This window comes from Pleurodeles waltl, chromosome 5, assembly GCF_031143425.1.
Source record: "Pleurodeles waltl isolate 20211129_DDA chromosome 5, aPleWal1.hap1.20221129, whole genome shotgun sequence".
In the NCBI taxonomy this organism is placed as follows: domain Eukaryota; kingdom Metazoa; phylum Chordata; class Amphibia; order Caudata; family Salamandridae; genus Pleurodeles; species Pleurodeles waltl.
The window spans coordinates 863,744,157-863,761,515 of NC_090444.1; the positions used below are offsets into that span (position 1 = coordinate 863,744,157).

Below are 17,359 nucleotides of genomic sequence, written 5' to 3' on the forward strand. Positions count from 1 at the left end.
CTGCAATCGATCATGGCACCTCTGTGCACGTAGTGAGAACGGAACCAGGCATCAATACCAAATGCATACCCTCAAAGATGAGGACTGGATCTGAAGACGGCGTTGAGGCCAGAGTCAGTGCAGGCGAATCCAAAAATTGGGAAGGACACCAAAAGAAAGACGAATCCCGATTACAATTTTTATGTGTTTTGCAGGTGGCTTCTCCTTCAAATGATCCCACTTTAGAAGACTTACCTAGAAGCAGCAAAGGATGAGGAAATGGGGCCAAGAGGTGGTGACACACCTGGAAGGGTGGGAGGCTCAGCTGCTGTCAGAATTCAATAAAATAAACATCATTGTGACGGCTGGTAGAAAGCTATTACAAGAACCAAGAGAAAAGCTGGTTTGTGGTGTGTGCTACACAAGTGGTTATTCTAATTAAGAAAGTTCTCACACTGTCTCATGTTTATGCTCCACTCTTGAAGCCTCTGCACGTTTACAGGTTTATAAGGCGCTATATAAAAATACAAGTAAGGGTGTAAGTAATTGCATATAACAGTTGTCTAATGAGATTATACCAGACATTGTAGCTGATACATTTTAGTGCTGGAAACCACTCCTGGTTGTGAACAAAGAACCCTTAGTAGTGTTTATCAGCTGATGAACTGAATGACTGGTAGTGGCAACTAACAATGAACTTTGCTTATTGACATTTTAAACATGGTTTTCTTGACAAGTATTGGTTAGAGCAGAAAAGTAAATCACAGAAGACCAGGTTATCTACTACAACGTTCATATAAGTAATTCTAAGCAGTTTGGCATTGGTCACTTACCAGCAAGATGATGGATGCTGTCCCATTTCTCCGAGTTCTGGGTGTTTAATGAACAGGTCACTCTCTCTTCTTCAATTGAAAATGGTGCAAGTGGCATGTTAAATGTAGGGCCTATCATAAAAGTACTATTATCAGTGATTAAATGTTTACAAACAAGAGGACATCTACACACAAGTCTGGAGATAAAACATTTGGTATCACAAAGTCTTTTTGTACGTTCGGCACACAACCCCTCACTCTGAGCTTAAGGGTACTAATACTCCCGCTAGGAATGCCTTATTTGCAATTTTTATACTGCTTATCAAAACATGCACCAAGAAGTAGGAGCAGACAAGAATGATCCATAATTTTAAAAGATGGATGCTTTGCGATTCCATACTAATACTACACTGTTGGCTATAGAAATTCTAAAAAATGGCAACTAAACCACCATCGCATAGTACCTAATAGTGGCAATAAGGAGTATATCAAATCAAATGAGTATGTTAGCATGTTTCATAATCTTGTCTTGTAGAGTTAATATTGGTGTACTCACTTATACATGTTCTGCTTTTCCCGGTAGCGCCCCCCCCCCCCCCCCCCACAGGAATAGGTTATTTACTAATGTCGATCATTATATATGTACCATATGTAGGGCATGCCGTTAAATTTGTGCACGTAGCTAATCATGAAAGTGCACTGTTTTGTACGATTCTTGTTCTTTATTAAACACATATTTGGCAAGTTCTGATGGAGCAAGACCAAGAGTGATTTGCATCTAATAGAGTGGTATAGTGGGCAAAAATGCAGAAATTATTCAAGCATTTTAAAACGTGTGATCCATCACCTGGTTTGTTGCACTTGACGTGGGTCTGTGATCACTGTGCAAATGGACTCACGTCACGCTCAGTGACGAGGCCTATGTAGGCTAAAATATATCTGTTTTTGCTTGTCTCCACCTCTGGAGGGGACACGGCAGTTTTAGCTGGAATAGTCCTTCTGTAGAAGTACCAGGATTGATGTGCATATGTCAGATCTCAGTCTAGAGTGGCACAGTCGGCGAAAAATGATGGATTGAACTGGTTCCCCAAGCGATCGCAAGGGCCTGTGCTTCATTGAAGCACTTCATTCATCACCTTGTTGTTTGCTGGAAGTTAAAAAAAAAATGCATGTCCAGTGCTGGCATACAGATCTTTAACTTCGTCTCACTATCAAAGTATGAAAATAAGCGAGCTGCAGAACGCTTTGTGAGTAAGTCACTAGAAGGAAACCGTCCACTTCCTTACGGATGGTTGAGCACTTAGAGCACAGAGCTGTGCACCAGAACGTTCTCTTTAACAGTTAGTAACTGGGAATGGGAGCCTGCCTGGAAGATGTTGGATGAGGAGCAGGAGAGTAACACTCATTTGCAATGCATTAGGTCTCGCATTTGAGAGAGTTAGAGCTATTGGCGAGGTAAATGCCAAATTGGATTTGTCTTGCCAAATGAATTGGTCAACCCTGCCTCATAATTTGGTCCTTTCCTTCCACATAATTCCATCTGACCTGCACATAACTAAAGCACTTCCATTTGCCTTCTTACTCTATCTGCAGCAAAAGTAATAAACGCATAAAGTGCTATAATATAGCAGCGCTTTCTTGCGTTTACAAAGGCAATCACAAAAGAAAGCGCTGCTGCATTATATCGCTTTATTACGGTTGCTACAATATAACATTATATTTTGTTTGATGTCACATTCCGCATAAATGTATTTTTAAAATCAACCTTTTGTGTGTTTATCTGCTTATTTTGTCACCATGCAGCTGTGGTTACCATATAAACACACAAAAGTTGTTTTATAACATACATTTACACGCAACAGTGACATGTAGCGCTTTATTACTTGTGCTACCATCTGGAACAAAACCAGTGTCTATATCAAACATTGTGAGTGCAAAACATGGACAAGTACATGTTCCAAGCAACCTCAAAAGAAAGCGCTGCTACACTATAGCGCTTTATTACCTTTGCTAGCCTATAACAATATTTTTTTATTTAATGTCACAGTTTCGCATATCTCTATTTTTAAAAGCAACCTTTTGTGTGTTTATCTGCTTATTTTGTCACCACGCAACTCCGGTTACCATATAAACACACAAAAAGTCGTTTTTTAGAATACATTTACACACAACCGCAACATAAACAACTGTGACAATTTTTTTTTTTACCTAAAAACAATGTAAAAACAACAGCAAACACAAGGGAAGACACAGGAGCAATCATATGCTTTTAAAAATGCATTTACGTTAATCTGTGACAGAAAAAACAATAACCAGGAATAAACAGTGAAATAAACTGGTTCTCATGCAAATCGCTCCAATACTGCCAAGCGCAATCACGCTGTTTAAAGCCTTGAATACTCCAAGGAGAGCTTGGATAAACAATAGAAGTAAACTGGTAGTCATGCAAAGCGCTTGATTACCGTAGAGCGAGATTGTGCTGTGTAGAAAATAAAAATAAAAAGTAGTCCAGAAACCATGCTGAAAAAATAGAGCTACATATGTTTTCAGTAACTCTAAATCCATGACGTATGCATGTCTTTCACAAATGAAATCAAGTGAATTTTAAAAGGCAAGCCACACACGAACTAAATTGATGGGCATGGTTAAAAGCCCAACAGAAAGACAACAAATCGGAAGCGCTTGCACACTCAATCTAAAATCGTTAGGAGTGAAGGTGAAAGAGAAAGGAAACCTGACACTGGAGAGGGATGCAGGGCAACATTAAACGTAATAGAAGAGGTTAGTCGTAGGAAGAATAACACCAGAGGGAATAACTATTGGCTAAGCCAAACAGTTCTTGCCTTTCCGACCTGTTGGCTTTCCCAGTGAAGTTTGCCAATGTTGTTTAGCATCATTAAAAAGGAAGATGGACCTGGGCAACATTGGGGAAAATAAAGAAGAAAAAACTGTGATGATTTGCACATGTGCATATGTGGCCCAGTGAAATCATAAATGTACACACATGCACCCCCACAAATGAGCATGTGTGCGTCATAAAGCAGCTGCCATTTTAAAAAATTTTAAATTACTCTTCCAAGATTTTTAAGAAATACTCATATCTGAGGGGAGCCGCTACATCAAGCCCTTAGTTTTTATTGCTATCTTTAAATACCATTTCCTTGCGACAGAGGGAAGGAAGGCAATGAGTCCAAACAGGCTGATTATTAAGTGTGCAGGCTGCAGAGAATATGTAAAGATGTGGAAAACCCTGAGTTGCCAGAAGGAACAAGCATTCGCAATGCAATAGGTCTCGCAGTGCTATTGGTGTTGTAAATGCATATTTGGACTTTTCTTGCCACATAATTTGTTCAACCCTGACACATAATGTGGTCCTCTCTGTGGCCCTGCATATAAATAAAACACTCCAATTTACTGCAGGGAGTCTTGCCCTGATGGCCTTGAACATTTCTTGGATTGTTTTTAGTACTGTTTTCTTGTAATTAACTTTTAATGTGGGTGATGTATGAGGGAATATTACTGACATTTTCTGAGAAATGTTGTGTTTATTCATGCACCATCCACAAAAAAGGTTCTTTAACACCAAAACAGGACCTCACATATGAGAAATGGAAGGGTGTCACAGAGGTTATTTGCAGTAATATTAGTGAGCTGCTGCTCTTACAAGTATTTTAAAACACACATCATTATCCCTAATATTAGATGTAAACACATTAAGAATTTAGCTCGGAAAGTTCAGGCGCAGCTGCCTGTGGTCCCTCAAAGAGGTGCAGCTGCCTCTGGTCCCTCAAAGACATGCAACTGTCTGAGGTCCCTCAAAGAAGTGCAGCTGTCTGTGGTCTATCAAAGAGGTGTAGCTGTCTGTGGTCCCTCAAAGAGGTGCAGCTATCTGTGGTCCCCCAAAGAGGAACAGCTGTTTGCTGTCCCTCAACGAGATGCAGCAGCTATCTGCAGTCCCTCAAAGATGCGCAGCTGTCTGCAGTGCTCGAAAGAGATGCAGCTGTCTGTGGTACCTCAAAGAGGCGCAGTTGTCTGCAGTCTTTCTAAGAGGCACAGCTATCTCTGGTCCCTCAAAGAGGTGCAGCTGTCTGTGGACTCTTAGAGATTCAACAATTTATTACCTCTCGGGGGTGCCGCTATATATGGCCCATCTGAGATGTACCACAGTCTGTGGCTGTTTACTGCGAGGTATAGCTTTCAATTACTCCCACGCGTAGAGTCACCCATGTTAACTCAAAGAATAGCAGCTGTGTGTAGCCTTTCAGAAAGGAGCAGCTGTACATGCGTCCTCATAAAGCTGCAGCTGTTCACAGCCCCACAAACATTTACAGTGCATCCACAGATATGTGCCGCCACCCAGATCTGATGTCCGGAAGAAATCATTTGCAACAAAGACACCCAGCACAAAGCCACATTGTGACCACTTCACATACAATACACAGCAACGGGATGCACTGGATGCATTTATTTGCATAATTCCTGGCACCTCAACAACTTTATTGGGCAGAGCTCCAGCAAGTACAGCTGGATGGGTTCAGTTCATATGGTCCTATACATTTTTATAAAACATGTTCTCATTGGGTGGTACATTCTTATACCAGGCAGAGTCCTGCTGATCCTAATCCCATCGATGAACCACGTGCGAGTTCGTGTCAGTTTCTCAGTACAGAGTGGCCACCTTTAGGAACATTCCACCCACAAGCTACTCTGATATGTTTGGCCTAACTCCTCGGCCATCTGAACAAAAGCAGTGTTGGTGCAGTGCATGAAAACAAATAGAATTCGATATGCGGCATCAATGATGCTTTTATGTTTATTTTTTGTTTCCCATAACACCACCTTGTCTGCAGCACTCTATTAAACATGTATCATTTCATTAAATATAAATGAAGCAACTTCCTGCTGCTCAACAGCTGGGAGGTTTTGGTAACAAGTAGCCGTTTGTGACGGCACATCCGAAGATGCTGAGTCAGCAGGCAGCAGTCTACCCAGTTCGCGTTACATGGTATGGGCCAGCAGCATTGCACAAACTCTTTTAAAGGGCACCTGTTATTGCAAGTTCAGCTTTGTGCTTTGAGTACAGGTGTTAAAAGTCGTGACCTGGGCCCCACGTACTGCGAGAGGCCGAGGTGGGAAGTTAACGCCAGCTAGAAGTCACCCATTTCCTCAGCTGCACGAGGTTGCATTTCTGGCAGGACTTGCATCACGTGTGATTCTAAATAAAGGCCCTCGGGCACAGAGTGCAGCGAGGAGCCAAACGTGCAGTGTTATCCTCACGCCATGGCAGGATGAAGGAGTTTAGCATTGGATAGTTTAATACCTGACTCACCTAGTCTCGACCTCGGCCCGCCCAAACTCTTCCAAAGTGTGACTCAAACACAGACGTGCGACAGCAGTGATGCAAACTGGGGCTAGTAGGCACTTCTTTAAGAAGATAAGAACCACCTCCTTGTGGGAGAGCAAAATGTCACTCAACTGATATAGTTTAACTAAACCCATACAGGAATGAAGAAAAAAACACTACACCAGCGAAGGTGGGTAAGCTGTGAGAAAGGTAACCTTTTCAGACAGCTCCTGCCTGCAGGATTTCAAACAAAAAGGACAAGCATCGGGGAAGGAAGAGAGATGGGCTCGTCATCACGTTAATGGCGTCACCATGTATGACGTGCGACCACCCTCTTAAATTCCGGCAATGTACATTAAGGGGGTCATTATGAACACGGCGGGATTCCCCGCCATGTTCATGCTGGAGGTCTAAACACAGACCACCAACCTGTTGAAGACCCCGCCGGCCCAATAATAAACATTCCACTGGGCCGGCGGGCGGAAACAGTGTTTGCGCCAGTCAGCCCAGCGGAGTGCTGGGCCAGGACATTGCTGTGCTGCCGGTGCAGCAGCACCCATCACGCATATCACTGCCTGTAAATCAGGCAATGACATGCATGACGGGGCTGGGCACGGGGGCTCCTGCACTGCCCATGCCAACTGTAGGGGCCCGTAGGTGGGCCCCAGAGCACCCCTTCCACCAGCCTTTCCCTGGTGGGGGAAACTGCCAGGGAAAGACTGGAGGAACACAGGTTCTTTATCCGGAGGGCAGCGCTGCTTGTATCGCTGCCCTGTCGGATAGAGAACTCCGCCACTGTCAGGCTGCCTGGCGGCGGCAGAAGGCCACCTGTGGCGGTCTCCCTGTGTTCGGAATATGGTGGTCCAGACCACCATGCCGGTGGCGGTAATTTCTGGACCGCCATGTTCATAATGAGGGCCTAAATACTGAAATGGTAGCGATTTTCTGTATGTATCGGCAGCACGTAATTTGAACATAGTTGTGGACATGCGTGACGGTGGCCGGGGGCAGAAACAGCTGCCCCAGAAACCAGCCTCTAACATTTGACCGCGGTTTTGAAAGCACAACATATGTACCCAGAGAAGAACATGATTTACAGCTCTGTTTACAGAAACTCACTAGAGCCTCTTAAAACATCCAGCTCTCTGGTCAAATGATCTTAGCTTAAGAAAAAAGTAGTCCCTAAGCAAATGCTGTAGTGGCACAAGTGGAAGGGTATGAGTACTGGGGCCATGCTCCAGGGGAGTGTGCCACTGAGGAAAAGGTAAGGCAAAGAGGAAGGATTGACCACTAGCAAGCAAGTATTTTTTAAGGACACTGAAACAAACCAATGATAAGTACATACAATAGGCCATACACTTACGCTTGACCTAAAAAACAAAACAAGTGAGCTGGCTATTGAACAACCTGGGGCCGTATTATCTTATATGCGCTCCCAGGGCAATAGTACTACAGTGGGGGACAGTGTTGCTTGTGCGTGCTGTTCTGTAATAATGATGACACTGGTGCACATGCTTCGTGATCGCATCATAAAGGGGCATATTCTTATTTGTATGGGGGTGTGGCCACAAGGACCTAGGAGTAGAGGCAAACATGCTCTAGGAGGCACACAAAGTATGCCACAAAAAAGGCAGCCCTTTTGGGGGAGGCTCTAGACATCCGCTTCCCCTTGGAAATGGGTCCAGTCGCTCACTGCACCGCCCGCAAGGGGAGCTCTCTTCCCTCTTCAAAGTGCTCCGTATTTCACTTGAATGCCTCCAGGGTAGCGCATGTTCGCAGCTGCCCTGGGGCAGCCTATTCTTTGTAATACAGTGCACTGTCTGTGTTTGTGCCTGACCAACCTTTTGAAAGGTGCGCAATGGTGCAAACAGGGAAAGTGACCATATTCCTAATACAGCCCCAGGTGGAATTACAAAAAATGAATGGAACTAAGAGACAGCATCAGGACCATGCCAAAAGTGCAAGTGGCTTGTAGATGTCAGGAGCACTTGCTGCCATCTTGAGTTCAGGAAAACCAGCATCCTTCTTTTACCAGATACACACACTATATGATCAACCTATCTGCAAAGGAAGCAGTGCTTCACCCTCCAGAAGAAAGAAAAAGGCTCAATATGTATATCCTGCCATGAAAAGATACAAAAACATGGATCTACATTTATATTTTGTATTGCAGAGATACATGATAATTATTGCCTGCATTTATTGAACTATACCGAATGCTCCATTCTTGTCAGCATATTTGACTGAGAGAGTGGACAAGAAAGAGGCAACCACAGGAGGAATCCTTGATTCACACAGATATGAGGAGCGATCCTGAAAGAAGATATGGGCAGAAGAGTTTTGTAACAGGAAAATTTTACTTAAACCAGTTTCCAGTATTGTGTCAGCTTCACATCATTTACAAGAGGGATGGCTGAAGATACAGATTATTAATAATTCTGGTTAAGGGGGGAGGAGGAATTACCAAGAACACAGACTTCAATTGTATCATAAAGACTTACTACTGATTATTGTCCTTGCCTCATTTAATCTCCTTTGGCGTCACAGCTATCTGTTTCCCTACTACTGGTGGAGAACCTCCACCTGTGATGCCTAATACTTTTTAAAATTACTTTATTGACTTTTAAAACTGGTACAGATAAAGATACTGGGACAGATATTCATAATTATTTCTTTACACAGTATATTACATTTTACACTTCCACTCTAATATGTAGCCGAGCAGTGGCCCCTTAAACGGGAAAGGAGGTGACTCTGAATTTAGCCCTTAGGGTATATCTGTATTTGACTGCCAGAAATGGAAAATGGTGGAAGCAATATTGTCATTTTAATTGTATTTATATAGTGCTTAATACCCCTGAAGAGGCGAAAAAGTGCTTTTTGGTGAGTAGCACACAACTCTGGAACCCAAAAGGATTAGTGGTAGATTAGTATAGGGATATATGACATATTTGAGTGGTAGACATGTGAGTCTGTTAGTTGGCCTAAATAGGATAATGGAGGGATAGAAGAGGGAAGACATTTTGGGAGATCACAGTAGCAAGTTGAGGTTTGGGATGAGTAAAAAGTAGAGATGGAGGAAGGAAGAGTATGTAGAAAGGGATTATGGAGATCATAGTAGTAAAATGTGGTTTTGGATTAGTCAATTGAGGGATACATGCGGGAAGAGTTTAGAGAGGGTTGCTTGGGAGAGCATAGTAGTAAACTGATGTTCGGGGTGAGCCAGGAGAGATAGCGGAGGGAAGAGTCTAGAAAGGGTTATTTTGAAGATCGTAGTAGTACAACGAGGTTTTTGAGGTCTGGGATGAGTCAGGGAATGGAGGTAGAGGATATATTGAGAGAGGTATAGAATGCGACATAGTAGTGCATTCGAGAGAGTGAAAGTTAGCATTTTATCCCTTTTGTCTTTACTACAGTAGAAGTAAAGTAATATGTAGATACGTTACTACATTGAAAGGATATTTATGTATATGGAAGGTAATATATTGAGATTTAAAGTTGTATTGTATAAACTCAGACTTTCAAGTGTTGCTGTACTTAAAGCTAATTTGTGTATTTTTACACCTTTTTGAAATGTTATGTTCTCATCAATATTTCAATAATGAAGCACTTGTAGATAAAATAGTTATGATAATATTTACATATTGTGATAGATAAATAGAAGAGACCCATAAGCATCTAATCAGACAATGTAAGAACCGTAAGTAATATATACATGTGTCAAGCAGGCCTAAAGAATATCTATATATTTTACAAACCATAGTTATTATTATACAGATTTGTAGAAATACATATATGTATCTAGAAGCATACATATAACCAAATTATAAATGTTTACACTCACAAGGATATGCTATACATTAGTGTTTGAGTACAGTGGCTATGTAGGAAAGAGCCAACTCTTGAGTAGTCTTCTGAAGATAAGATAGTTATTGGTGGATCTTATATTTGAGGATAATGAATTCCATAGTTTGGCTGCTTGACCAGAGAAAGATGTACCGCCTATTCTTTTTCTTCTATGGTGGGGTTTTGAGGCGAGGTGACAATCTTGAGGTTCCTTGGTTGAATGTGTTTGGTGATTTTATTCCTAATGAAAAGCGGTCCTATTCTATGAATTGTTTAGGGATGATACAAAGCAGCTTGAAGGTGAATCTTCTGCCACCGGGTAACCAATGTAGGGCTCTTAAGGCATGTGAGATGTGGCTTGTGGCTTTACATGTAGGAGTAGTCTAGCAGCAAAGTTCTGAATCCATTGCAGTCTTTTCATAGTTGACAGAGAGGATCCTTGGTAGGGGCCATTGGTGTAATCAAGTTTAGAAAGTACAAGAGAGTAAGTAGCCTGGGTGTGCAAATCGCAGGTGGGGAAAGATATGTTGCAGAGTTTTCATGGTGATTAGGCTTGATCTTGCTAATTTGTCCACTTAGTCATTCATTGTTACCTAGGAGTCCATGGTAATTCCAAGGTTGCTTACTTCCTTAGCTACTTTAGGAAGTGGTCTCAGATTGTCAGGCCAGGCGCAGAGTGGGTCATAATTTTTCCAATTGCCACATGTGAGTATTTCCGTTTTGGAAGCATTCAATTTGAGATGGCTCCATGTCATCCACTGATCAACAGCTCTGAGGCAACTGAAGATTTATGAGTTTACAATGTCTTTGGGCCTTTTCAGGGTAAGGAGTATTTGTTTTTCATCTGCATAGTTGCAGCATTTGAGCTGAAATTAATTGATCTTTGCTGGTAATTACTTCATGTATATGCTGAAAAGCATGGGTGAGATGATAGAGCCTTGTGGAAGTCCTGCTGTTGTGAAGTATGGTTTGAATGAGAAAGAGGGATTATGGATGACATTTGCTCTGTTTCGAAGGTAGAATGTGATCCAGTCGAGAGCAGTCCCCTCTATGCCAGCTTGTTGAGCCTTTGTATTAGGGTGCCATGGTCAACTGTGTCAAAGACAGCCGAGATGTCTAAGAGAAGTAGTGCAGCAACCCCATTCCTGTCTACTGTGTTTATAAGGTCATCCCAGATGGGGATGAGAGACAGTTCTGTGAATCTTCCTGGGTGGAATCCAGTTTGGTAGTCTGAAAGTATGGAGTCATCTTCAATGAATTGTGACATCTGGGCGACTGTAGCTCTTTTTATCAGTTTGCCCAGGAAAAGTCCATTTGTAATTGGGCTGTAGTTGTTGGATTCATGTAGGTCCAGGCTTCATTTCCTTGATAATGGGTGTATTTATGTTTTTCTTTAGGTCTTCTGGAAATATTTTCATAGTTAAAGACTTACTGATGATTCTTCTTACTGGTGTGGAAGTAGAGGTAGATAAAAGAATGTTCTTCAAAAAAATTGTGATGGACAAGGGTCAGAAGGGCAGCCAGAAGACCTGCTTGCTTTGACCAGATCCATAAATTCTCTTTGTGATATTTGTTTGAATGAATGTGGGGGCTGGGTTAGGCTACTTTTGGGGTGATTTCTGAAAATGGGTTGGTGCTGGTGATGTTTCTTTGTTTTAAATAGGAGTTAAACATATCTGATTTGGTGTGTAATGATTTGCCAGTTTGTCCATGATTTCTTGAGTAATGGGATGAGTTGCTACTGTGCATTAAGGTTTACAAAATTCAGTAATTGTTGATGTGTTTATTCAGTAAAGTTTGCGTAGGTGAAGTTTGTCTTGATTGCTGTTTGTTTTGAGCCAGGTTTGTTGCACCCTTCTAATTTGTTGTTTTATCTTTTTTAGCTCTGTATTTCTAAAATGTTCTTGCTTTCTTTTGTCCTGTTTTGTTGTTATTAGTGGTATTAGGATATAAAAAGCTTATTTTAGCCATTCAAAGTGTTTAAACAGAATCTATTGAGTCTGGTCTTGGGTGTGTTGATTTGTGGTGTCTTATGTTGGAAAGCTACCAAATGGTGGTCTGACCATGTGACTGGAAAAATCCCTTGAAAGGTAACTAGTTCTGGATTTTCAAAAATGACATCTAGGATGTGTTCAGCGATGTGCGTGGGTTTGTGTATGATCCGATGTGGGTTCAGTGTGACTAGGCCAGTGATGATAGTTTTTGGATGGGGCATATTGAGTTTATTTAATCAAATGTTTAGGCCACCAAGAATGCATAGGTTTGGGTGTAGTGTTATAAGGCTTGAAACTGTGTCTAGAAATGTTTCTGAGAATGTTGCATTGCTAGGTGGTGGTCTGTAAAGGAGGAGGACGTTACAGGAGGAAGTTGGTATAGGGTTGCATTTGGTCATAAGGGCCTCACAAGCTTTTTTGGAGATATTGTTTTGGTGAAATGTATTGTTTGCTTGAACATAACAGCTAGTCCAACTTCTCCTTTGTCTGTAATATTGTTTGATTGACAGCCTGGAGGAACGGCTTCATTCAACACTGGAGCAATGTCATCTCTCAACCATGATTCAGTTATGAAGAGTAAGTCAGTTTGTGTCTCAATGACTAGGTCGTAGGTGTGGTGCTTGTTTTTAGAGAGTATAGAGCATTTATCAGTAGGCAGTTTAGAGTTTGTGTTTTGGTGGTGGTGTGACTTTGTTTTCTAGAAGAACAAGCAGTATTTCTTTCAAACTTGTAGCAGATGTATCATTGGTGCTGGTATTAACTGTATGAGGGGCTCAATACTGTTGTTTTTCTGTATTGTATTCCTCATCCGGCAGGCTTAGAAGGCATTTTGTTGGGTCTGCGTGAGTTGGTGGTGGAGATGATGGTTGACAGTGAGATGGTGACCAGTATTGTTTTTGTAACAGAGCCGTGTTGTGTAACAGACATGGAGATGCGAAGCTGTGAAGAGTGCATGCTGTTTATTTTGTTTGCGTATGTTTAGGGTGGAAGGTATATGGTTTAGGGGTGTTGGTGGAGCATGTTGGTCATATTTTAAGGCTCTAAATTGTGCAATGGATGAGAAGCGAGTGAATGAGAGTTGTTGTGTTGGTATATTTGTGGTAGATGTTAGTGAAGATTAAAAGATGGTTTAGGTTGTGTATTAGTTGAGTAGTCAAGAGGGTCGGGTGGGTGTATGTTTCTAATTTATGACAGAAAGTGTTATGAAAGTATGTGTGAGATTTTGATGTGCTGGTGTGTGTTAGAGTGTATGTTATGTTTTGTGTTTGTGGAGTACAGAGAGGATATATTGGTGCACTGGTTTTCTGAGAAGGATTGCCATGTAAAGTACTGTTGGTGAGAGGAAGCTGGATGGTAAAAGGGGTGGTGATGTGTTCTGGAAAAGAGTGTATGTGGTGAGTGTGAGGTTATGGGCAAAATATATGAGTGTTTGTGTTAGATTTGATTGCTGGGAGAGGTAATATGTGTGGTGGAGTGGAGTGTAAGGACTGTTTGGCTCTGAAAGAGGGTGTTGGTGGGTGGTAGGCTGCGTATATGTTTGAAAGTGGCAGAATGAAGTCTACTAGGAGCACATAGAGGATAGAGATGGTGTTTTGTATCAATAGGGAGTGTTTGTCTGGATGGATCAAAGTTATGCATAATGTGGCTTTGTTTTGCGTTGGTGATGTGTGGATTTGTTTGTGGTATAAGATGGGGGGTTTGTGTGAGAATGAAGGTGCCCTTGTGTGGTAGTTATGGTAGAAGGGTGTCCCATATGATTTGTGGGGTTTTGTAGTGGTTGTTGAGACACTGGAATGTGTATGAGGTCTGTGGTATGTGAGTAGTGTGCATTTGCTGGGAAAGTGTTACTTTGTTTGTGCATAAGGTGGTTGCTGGTGAATGACAAAAAGGACAGCATTTCTGGCCTTCGGCCTGACCCGTTCTGAACAGGCTCAAACAGGTAACTGCCCTTGTCTTCTCCGCCCTTAACATCAATGCCCAGGCTGAGACGCCCTGAACCCTAGGCTTAAATAGCCCTATTGCCCAATGGGAACACTAGCTCCCACCGTAACCAATAAGAACCCTAGCCTTAAGCCCTAGGATCAATGGGAGACCTGGCCCTTTCAAACAATCACAGCCCTAGCCCTACCACCCGTTCCAAACGTAAACCCTAAGCCCTATATCCAATTGAAACCCCAGCCTTAGGAACCAATCAGAACCCCAGACCTATCTGTCAACCAGAACTCTAACCCTAAGCCCTAACTCCAAAAGAAACCATAGCCCTAGGAACCAATCAGAACCTCAGACCTATCAGCCCATCAGAACTCTAACCCTAAGAACTAACTCCACTAGAAACCCTAGCCCTAGGAAGCAATTAGAACCCCAAACCTAACAGTCTCTGCAGAACTCTAAACCTAAGCCCTAAGTCCAATAAAAACCCTATCCCTAGGAACCAATCTGTTATGACGGCAAATAGCAGCTCTAGGACGTGTAGGGAATTCAAAGCATAAGTTTGTTCTCGCGAACGCTGTGGCAAAATGCACCACGGTATCATGGTCACCAAATATTGGTCATGGTGCCCACGTGCACCCTCTGTCAGAATAAACTCAGTTTGAACATTTTGGTCATAACTGTACTTCAACTTTGCACTGCTGATGCTTTTGTAATATTTATATTCCGTTATTGCAAATGTCATAACTGTAATTTCACTTTGCACTGTTGATGCGGTTGTACTATTCATATTCAGATATTGCAATGTTGTTAATATGGTATTTATGAGCACATGTGATGTGCCGTTGGAAACTGACTCCAAATTCCCAGGTGTTACAGTGGCGGCCATCTTGGGCGGGGCCCATGTATAAAAGGGTCCCTGCCCATGATTAGTTGCTCACTATTCCTCTGCAGCCTGGAGGTAGACTTCTCTTCCGCTCTAGCTCAGCGGCTTCTGTGCAGCTGTCTTCAGAGGGGTTATCTCATTATTTTGGCTGTTCTACAGCTGAATAACAGTTGCCCTTTGATTCCCTTGGGCGCACTCCAGATCGGAAGCGTCATTCAGAGCAGGCCGTGCTCTGAGCGGTAAGAGTGTTGTCACGAGGATTCCGGATATTTTTCTATCCTTGTATTCAGATCTAAGCGCATGGTTGAGGAACTCAGTGCACATTTTGTGTTCATAGTGGAACCGCATGATATAGAAATTCCGTGCGCATTTGATGTTATTGTGAAAGTGCACAACATAGGAATTCAGTGCGCATTTGGTGTTCGTAGTGGAACTGCATGACAGAGAAATACAGTGCGCATTTGATGTTATTGTGAAAGCGCACGACATAGGAATTCAGTGTGCATTTGAGATTATTGTGGAAGCGCACAAAAGAGAAATTCAGTGCTCATTTGATGTTATTGTAGAAGTGCACGTGAGGAATTTAGTGTGCATTTGGTGTTTGTGGTGAAAGCTCACTGCTGAAGTATTTGTTGTGCATTTAAACAGTTCGACTTGTACGTGAGTCCGTGTCTGATCCTGCACATTTTATAGTTGTGTTTCTTTAAAGAATATACTCCCAGTGTGGAAGAATTGGAACAAGGTTACAGTCATTTTATGAACAATAAAATACACTTGTGTAAGAAACGAGTTCGATAGGTAAGATGCCCTTGTTTCTCAGGGGGTGATCTAAGAAACAGAGAATCAAAATACTACCAACATAATTGCATTTGCCAGGTGGCAAGTGAGATGCTTATGCTTTTTATCTGTGTTTAATTGTTTCCTTTCACAGATCTCCCTCCTCGCAGTCCCCTTTCCAACACCCTTCCCATACATGGCTACTCCAATATTCTGTGTTACCACGACATTCAGATTTGGTGGTGCCTGGAGATGGAACATTCCATCAATGTGCAAGCCCAGAGGAATATCGCATTGACACAATCAGGGCACTGATGCAACAACCAGTAAGAAACGTATATAAAGGGAATGTGACCTTAAGCACAGACTGATGCGCAAGGAGCTGTTCTACAAGTCAGAATCTCATTTGATACAGACAGGATCAATCCACACTTTGCAGATCTTGGTCAACCTTGCAGATAAGGCCCAAATTTAAAACCACTACAGATACTGCTGTTTGTGCACTTGAAGCAAAACACTTTTACTAGTAAAAACAATGAGGGCTACATACACTTACAAAACAGAGTTATAACCATAAAGCATAAGAAGCAGTCTGCTTAGTCTCTGAGATTTAGTTTGCCTTTTTTTTCTTTTTTTTTTCAAAAGCACGGGCCTTGGCACAGTACAGGAGAAACCTAAGAGAGAGATTTAAACAGTGACGGGTAGAAAAAAACAGCAGTCTTAAAGCCACAAGTTGCACAAGAAACCAAAAGTTAAATTTAAACAGCCATGGGTGGAGAAAAAGCTGTTTTAAAGTTTCAAGAATGCACAGCACAAGCCTGTTCCTACTGCCTTCTTTATTCTTCCACTCACTTGGCTGTTTCGGGCGACAAAGGGGTGCTTGGGCAACAAACTGGAGGTAGATGTCTTGGGGGTTCCCTCAACAAACGTGAAGGGCCTGTGCAGGTCTGAGGCGAGTGCTTGGGGTTGCTTGCAATATAACTAACTGTGAATTAGCCCAGAAAGGTCTATAAGTAAGGAAAGTCTACAAAGTCTGTATTCTACAAAGCATGTGGTAATATGCTATTATCACCCTTTGCGGGGCTTTATAAGTAAAATGAAGATTAAGGACCCCTTAAAGAAGTATTCAAGAAAGACTGTAGCATGTTCATCCCAAAGCTGGGCAGAGATGTATTACTATGCAGTAACAACTACCCTACTGTGCTTACAGATGGCGACAAACATATTAGCACAAATCATGGTAAATTATTAAAACATTTGATTCCGCTTCTTTTATTTGAATGCAGGAAAGGTATGCTATTAAAGGCCTCATTACTTTATTAAAATCCTACATTGTAATTTAATTGTAGGGAAAACATATCAGACCACTTGCATTTAAGAGATGTAAAGAGCAGAACTGTGACATGGCACCATTACTTTTTATATTACCACCTGAACCTTTGTCATGACCTACATGGTTATGTACACGTAAACAGGATGTGGCCTAATGGGTGAGTTCAATGATCAGTTAGTCACAAAAAATGTCATGCTAACGCTGTGGATATGAAGACACAAGCTGAATATATTATGGCCACAACTGAAGGGTTTGCATAATTTTCAAGCTACAATATTAATTTAGGCAAGTTGGAATTTTGCACTAAATCCATTCTAGATGAAGTGGATCACAGCATGGATGAAGTAGCATGGGTTACAACTGAACCTTGACTTTGTAGGCCTAGTAAGAGATGACCTAAGAAGCAAAAGATTGACAAATTTATAGAAGTGTGAAGGGCTGACCATGCCACTCTAGGAC

At 42.0% G+C, this 17,359-nt stretch overlaps 1 protein-coding gene across 1 annotated transcript in view; it reads right to left on the reverse strand.

Annotated features, from left to right (window-relative positions):
• The window catches only part of LOC138296102 (zinc finger protein 3 homolog), a 1,150,345-nt gene that overhangs the window by 167,416 nt on the left and 965,570 nt on the right, over positions 1-17,359 (reverse strand). Inside the window, exon 9 of the mRNA XM_069234957.1 lies at positions 813-923. Within this exon, the coding sequence (XP_069091058.1) occupies positions 813-923 (111 nt within the window). The remainder of the gene's footprint in view (positions 1-812; positions 924-17,359) is intronic.